The 7559-nt window shown below is 39.1% G+C and overlaps 1 protein-coding gene across 3 annotated transcripts in view; it reads left to right on the forward strand.

Moving 5' to 3' along the window:
- Positions 1-6627, forward strand: part of PTPN11 (protein tyrosine phosphatase non-receptor type 11) — a 30759-nt gene extending 24132 nt beyond the window's left edge. For 2 of the 3 annotated variants that reach the window (XM_037375634.1, XM_037375632.1), the window contains 3 exons: positions 1594-1706; positions 1933-2034; positions 3085-6627. In XM_037375634.1, coding sequence (XP_037231531.1) covers positions 1594-1706; positions 1933-2002 — 183 coding nt within the window. In that variant the 3' untranslated portion in view covers positions 2003-2034; positions 3085-6627. The remainder of the gene's footprint in view (positions 1-1593; positions 1707-1932; positions 2035-3084) is intronic. The other variant, XM_037375633.1, reaches the window with a different exon arrangement.
- Positions 6628-7559: the final 932 nt, after the last annotated feature.

Raw genomic sequence — 7559 nt, forward strand, 5'->3', positions numbered from 1 at the left:
ATATGTGAATAGCTGCCCCCGTTCACCTAGATATGCTTGCTTTTTCTTTGTATTCAGGAAAGAATTTCCCTGCTCTGCTAGCCTTCCCTCTCCCACTGCAATGTTGAGAGCCTCGAGATTTCATAGTTAAGTGTTGTGTTAAATATTGCCTGTCATCTTACAAGTGTAGAAGAAAAGCAAAGTGAATTTGTTTTAGTGGTTTTTCTTTTTTTCCCCTGTGGAAATGTGTATATTCACTTACATCTAGGAAACAAGTAGTTCTTACCACATTTCTATTATTCTGAATTAGAAGGGATAATTACAGTGAATTAAGCAGAAGGAAGGGAAGCCAGATATCTATTTTTTCTTGGCTTGTTTTGTCTGTTTCAGTCAGCTTAAGTAATAGAAGAACTGACTGATTCTTTTTGAATTGCTTTTACTGTACAGTACATCTGTAACTTGAATCATCACATAGTTTGGGGGAGTGGGCAGTGGAAATCAAGCCCTAATTTTGGGCTTCAGAATATTATTGGCAGGTGAGAGTTGTGTAGCCATAACTGTAGAATGCAGCAGAGTTTGAATCTTTGTGTTTTGTTTAAACCTTATTTTCTTAGCATTCACCTTCTAGGTAATTGATCTGGACTGGTAGTCTATTTGAAAGTGATTTGTCAGGAGTAGGTAGCAGGCTGAGTGGGAAGAAGTTCAGTACAATAACAGAACAAGTTGAGCAAGTTTCAGAAGGCTGTCTTGGAAAAACTTCAACGTACATTGCTATACAGAGCGTTCTTAAGGGAAACTCAGCAGCCAGAACTCCCCAGAGCCTCTGACAGCCTCTGTTGTGAGATCGATTCAGGCCAGTTATTTAGTACTTGTTCGAACATTTTAAAAAAAACACACCAACAAACAAACAAAACCAAAACAAACACCCACCCCCCCAAAACCCATTACCCTCTAAAACTTTAAAGTGAGGCTTTAATTTGTATGTGTGTGTTGTGAACGTTTGTCTTGAGAAGGGAGAAAGCCGTATCCCCTTTCCTTCCTAGTGTAGCTTTGCTTGCTGGAGCCTTCAGTAGCTTTAGATGAATGCCAGCACGATTGGCTGCAGCTTGTAACATATGCTGCAGAATACAAATAACAGCTTGGGTTCTTTTTATATCAAACCTAATGGGCTAAGATGTTATTTTATTAGAGATCTTGCAAACAACGTTGTTACTCATTTGGCCACATCTCCAAGCTGGAAATAAGGTCAGTGGGAAGCCCACTGGCTGATACTGTCTATTAAAGAATGAAGTGTGGTTTCTTCTGCCAAGTAAGATGAAGATTGCGTATGAGTGCTGGTTCACAAGGTTGGTATGTTCTGCTGGAGATTGTAGTGGAAAGGGGAATACTGAAAAGTGGGGCTCTTAGGTCTTGTAACCAATAACTACAGCCAATCTTTAGGTCTTATCCATTTTGTGTGTGTTACCTACAGAACTGAGTTCTCTTCTCCTCTTAGCCAAATCTTTCTAATAAAACCATACACAGTTAGATACACATGTAATTTCTGCAGTGCTTCAGTGATTGTTTTCTATTACTAATTCATATTCTGGCTTTTTGTTGTGTTTTGCTTCACAGAAGAGTAAGAGAAAAGGTCACGAATACACAAACATTAAATATTCTTTATCGGACCAGACAGGTGGGGATCAGAGCCCTCTTCCACCCTGTACCCCAACTCCAACGTGTCCAGAGTAAGTTCGCTTCTGTTGTTGGTGTGTAAGTTTTGAACTGTAGTAACTAATCTTCAGAGACCTTGAACGAGAACGAGTTATCACAGCAACTGCCCTAGACTGTTGCTCTCTGCTTTGCTCTTAAAATAAATGGAACAAAATAAATTGTCACTGAATTACATTGTGTGTACAAATAGGGTTTTCTCCAACTAGATTTTTTGGACTGTAAATATTTGTTTCATTTCAGAATGAGAGAAGATAGTGCTAGAGTATATGAAAATGTGGGACTGATGCAACAGCAAAAAAGTTTCAGATGAGAAGATGTACAGAGACTTCCATGCAAAGGCAGGTACGTGTGTTCAGGAGTGAGTGTGCATGTCCAGCCTGGAGTTGTGGTGCCTGGAGAAAATGTACACAAAACCAAACTGTGAGAAGAACTATAGGAAGGACTTTCTAATGCCCAAACCACATGTAATCTATCCCCCTTAGGATGTTTAAATTCCAGAAGCTAATTGAGTTTCATCTATGCCTACCTTTTCGAAACAATGTGGAATATTAGCTTGGTAGTTTGGCCTTTGTTCTCGTGTCCTGACTCACCAGTGATGTAAGTTGGAAGTCTTTATTATTGAGGAGACTGAAATTCTGCATGCTAGCAAAAGATGAGTAGCAACTACAGCCTAAATTTTCCATGTCTTAAAAGTGATTGTTGCTCTTGGTTGACGACAAGGATTTGTGTGCAGCTAAAGCGATTCAAAGAACACTTAATCTCATGTTCAGCCTCATAAAAGACGTGATGAGCAAAGCTACTGCTGTGCCTGTGTGGTGTGAGCAGTTGGTGTACTATTGTTGTTCTACTAGTAAAAATTAAATCCTTGCTTTTGCTTGGAGAGAAGCCTGTAGATTCTCTTCGTTGTATTTTAAATATCTGTTATAATTTTGTTCTTGCAATCAGACAACTGTGTATGTATATAGGCTATTAGCTCATAAATTTATCTGATACTTTGGTTAATAGGCTGTAAATACAGCAAAGGGATACTTTCGAATTTAAGGTGTCTTTAGTCATTAACTTCTTTTGGATTCTAATCTAAAGCCTTCTGTCATCTTTCCCTCTTGTGTTTTTAAAGACCTCAGAAATCCTATTTTCCCTTTTCCATTTGGTAACTGTAAATGTGTTTTATCCATTTAAATGTCCAGGGACCTTCTCCAAGTTTGTGCACGATCTCAGCTTCTATTGCCAAAGTACCACACAGTTTATAAGCAGGGTTTGAGACTTTTGGTTGAGTCTGAGGGTTTTTTATGTCAAAACCGAGTACTTCTGTATAATGTCAGAATAAAAAATAACTGCTGGGGATTTTTTTTCCTAAATACTTTTTCATTTTCTTCTCCCTTCTTTTCCCAGAAATGAATATGGTTTTTAAAAAGGTCAAGAAAGAGATGGAAGAAGCTTCACATGAACGGTGAACTCTGAGGGCTTGGTACCTTTTTATTTACGGTTTTAATCCTTCAACAGTAGGCAAAACTTAAGACCATCTAAAGATTGTTTATATCTCTTCTCTCCAGTACCTGATTTACAATTGCTCATTTTCCAAATAAACGGAAATCCTTTCTACAATGTAGACAACTACTTTGTAGAGACAGTTTTGAATCCCGCAAACTGTTGGATTGTCATCCATTTGGTTTTTAAATAGTATTTTTGTTTCACAGTATGGCTATTAGTTGGTTTGTTTTTTTCCTTTATTTGAGCCGTTGTGGGATTTTATTTTGTGGTGGGGTGGGCTGGGGTGGTGGGAGAGCAATGATGTGGATAAATCCGTTACACTGATGTAAAATACTGATGGGAACAATACTTGATTGTTTGAAAACAATGGATCACCAGCGTGAATAGAATCAGCTACATGGTAAAATTAGTCCTAATACATTTCAAACTCGGACTGAGTTTCATAGGGGTGAGCAGTTATTGATATGAAGGTGCTTTTCGTGATAACTGGTGGCTTTGATCGCAACTTAGCTGAGTGGCTGGATGGGCTATTTTTGAGTAATTATGCAAGGTAGCCTTTACATCAAACAAGATTTCTTTTACATGATCTCTACCCAAAATAGAAATTTACTGTATCTCTCAAAAGACACAGTGGCCTAGTGGTTTGTGAGGACACTGTCTTTGTTAATTTGTCTGTCTTCATTAAGTAAGAGACTGAACTTGTAGAATTAAGGTATTCTAAAAAGTTGCATGATGACATCTTGACAGCATATTAAAAACAGTGAAACAAGTGAAACCCACTGTGCAGGCTGTTACTTTAGTATAAGGTTACCCTCTTCCCCTTCTGCTGGGGGAGGTGGAAGCTGTTGAGCCTTCTCTTGTTTTTTTTTCAGTAAGGCCTTATGCTAGTGTAAGTGGCTAAATTCAAGTTTTGTGGGGAAAGCAGTGCATGGAAGTTAGCTATCCACTCAAATTGCCTTAGTTGAAAAGGGCAGCACGGGCAGCGAGGCCAGCAGGCTTGTCCTGGTTTGTTTCATCGGGCAGGAGTTTATTACCATTCCACCTGAAGTGCCTTTCAGAGCTGCATTGAATTTGCTGTCCTGATGCGATTAAAAATCCCGTTCACCTGAAACCACTTCTGATTGTTGTCAATGAGACAAAGTCCTCTTCTAGAGACTCTAGAAGGAAGAACTGCTGTTAAGCTGCCAGTTAGTTGGGTTTCTTCACTTCGTTTGCTCTGGCCAATTATCTGGACCAGAAGTTCCCCTTGAAGCCATGAGCAGCTGCGTGTGTGCATTAATGGCAGGATCGGTCCCTGGCAGTGGGGGCCGGTGGTGTCTTACCTACATCTTTTCCCTGTGTTTAGGGGAGGTGGTTCTGTGACTGAAGTGGTGTTGAGGAATTATTGCCATTTTCATACAGCAGGCGCGGATGGTGAGCACTGCATTACACTGCTGTATGCAGGGGCGCAGGGCCGACGGCGTGGGGTTGTTGGCCTTACCGGTGAAATTATGCTAGAGCCTGGAATGTAATTAATGCAGCTTTGTGAAAGGTTAAGTGGGAGATTACATTACCTTTTCCTGAGAGTGCTTTGCAAAATCAAATATTTGAACATTTTGTTTGAACTGAATGAAGGTGCTTCTTTAAATGTTAAGCAGAATTTTGTTACTTTGCCTATTGTCCTTTCTGTCTTTTGATGCTTTGGGTTTGGTGTTGGTTTTTTTTAACTCCTGTCACCAGCATAACATACTATGTCTTTTAATGTCATAGCCTTATACTCTAGTCATAAATACTTACGCCCTTCCTAGACCTAAAATTTCTAGTCATGACGAGCAAGAAATCTGTTAATTTGGTAGTGAGATACCTACTCTGCATTGCCTGCTTTCTCTCCTGTCCCTATTTACAGCTTCATCCTGCCAAACAGGGATGTTGTAAGTGTTGGTATTTGTATAGAGCAATTGACAGCGATTAAATATTAGTCTAAAACTTAGTGCAGAGTTAGATAAATTCTGCACTTCATACGTTATAGCAAGGTGGAACGCATGTTCAGGTTTGGAGCTGTTCTGTACCAAACCGAGAAGTCAGGGGAAAAGTCAAGAGAAATGAGAGAAGGATCCTTAATGAATCTGAACTCAGTTATGAACTCAGTTAATGTGATGTGTCTTAAAAGATTGACCTGTATAAGCAGCAATCGGTTACATGGCCAATATAAAATTGCCTCTTATGACCTCTTTTAGCTGTTTAGAACATGCCACTGTAGGATTTTTTTTGTTTGGTTTTTTTTCTTGTAACCAGGGAATTCTTACTGCAGAATGTGTATTAATCCTGGGGAGCATACGGTGGAAGAATGTCAATGAGGGGGGAACAGAATCTGAAAGATTGTGAATAAATTCTCCTCTCTTAACTGAGGTGTTAGGCCCTGCTGAATACCAAAGGGGAGACCTTGCAAGATAAAATCTGTCTGCCTTTCGTGCACTGGCAAGAGAGGAATGATTCTTAAACTTTTTTTAAATTATTTTAAGCAATGGCTGGGGTTTATGACAGATGAAGCAAGAAAGAGAAATGTCCTTTGGATCAGGGGAGATAAGTCAATGTGGGTTTCATGTATTTCTAGTGAGTTTTTAGAGAATAAATTTTAAGCATTGATTTACAAGCTTTTGCTGTATCAATGGAATGGAAAAGGGATGCAGTTGTGAAGTGTTCTGTTGTAGAAGACTTTATACCACAAGGGAAACTTTAACCCGACTCCTAAGGCACAATAATTTATGCCAGCATGAATTTGCTGCAGACTTCATTTACTGAATGTTTTATAGCATACACTTTGATTTCAGCTAACTGTTGTTAGGACTGATTGGTTCTCCTATTAATCCTGACCAAACTTTACCTTTTCCTCTTAAGATATGTGTTTGAAACACAATTAACTAGGATGTGGCTAACGAAGTTATAAAACCTGTTTCGTTTTTTTTTGTCGTAGGGATGAGAAAAATCACAGCTGGTACTAGGATGTGTTGTCAGATTTTGATTTTCTACCCGTAACTTCATTATTTCAAATTAATTTTTAATTTCTCCCTTTTAAATAGTGAAACATTATTAATAATTTCAAGCCTGTTTATTTATGACATTATTGTGATTATTTTTTTTGTTACAGTACTAAAGACTAATGAAAAAGGATCCTCTTATTAGGTGGAGTAGACCTTGCATTTATTTTTTTCCTGCAGTGTATGAAGTATTGTACCAGAGTATTAAATGAAATGTAATATTTTATTGAAAAATTTCTATCCTTTAAAAGGAATACATTTAGGATGTCATCAATTTGATGTGAATCATGTAAATGTTGATAATGCGCTGTTTATTATACATCTAGTGTTTCAAAAGCCTCACTTATTGCCTTTTGCCCACATACATTCTGTAGACCATTTACAATTGTCAAAACGTGACATTAAAATAATAGTTCATGTATAGAAATATTGGTGGTTGTCCATTGTTTTCTGTGCTGGTATTTATGGGTCTTAGTTCAGCTGCTCTGCTGGCTGCATTGTGATTTTTATTGCTGCAAAGCTATATTATCAGAAATACAAGCATATCTGTAAACATCAGAACTTCAAAAAAAAAAAGGGAAAAAAAGAAATAATAATAAAAAAAAAAAGAAATAAAAATCATTTTCTTAAGATGGTTTGTCAGTTACTCTGTTCTCCAGCTGCAGTCAGAAAGGATGGTGGTGCATGGCCACTAATCTTCCTGCCTCGGTCATAGTGTTTGAGCTGTACGGCTGAGCCCCTCGCAGAATGAGATGCTGTTGAAGAGAGCAGCTGTCCTTCCTGAGAGCCAGTGGAGCAAAACTCTTGGTAAATATGATGCATATGAGCTTTTCTGTTTATGTTCCTACCCTCCCTGCCAGCTGGCTGCCCCGTGGGAGGCTTTCCGTGCTGTCCAGGTACTGCCTCTCCGGTTAGCCCGCGGTGGCTCTTGTACCGGGAGTCCTGCGCTTGTGCTCCTGCCTCTCACTTTCTCGTTCCTACTCCATCTTCAGATAATTGACCTTCATTGGTTCTTTCCTGATATTTTTTTAACATGGTGTGGAATGTGCTCAAAACTGGGAGCAGGGAGGATTGGCTTTTTTTTTTTTTTTTTTTTTTTTTGCTACTAGTGTACAATCAGTTTTAACTCGGGGAAAGGAAGGGCAATCCTGTTCCTTCTCTGTCTGCATCGCACTTCACTGCAGCCGGTTCTTCTGTGGTGAGAGAGAATGAAGCTGTTGCTCTCACTCCTGCTGCTCCTTCCTTCCAGATCTTTCATCTCTTGCATCATTTGTCTTTGGGGTTCTGCTGTTCCCTTAGACGCCTTTATGCCAGCACCATGCAGCAACTCAAAAGAGGGACTGGTGCTTTGAAAGGGAG

This window comes from Falco rusticolus, chromosome 1 (assembly GCF_015220075.1).
Source record: "Falco rusticolus isolate bFalRus1 chromosome 1, bFalRus1.pri, whole genome shotgun sequence".
NCBI classification, from domain to species: Eukaryota; Metazoa; Chordata; class Aves; order Falconiformes; family Falconidae; genus Falco; species Falco rusticolus.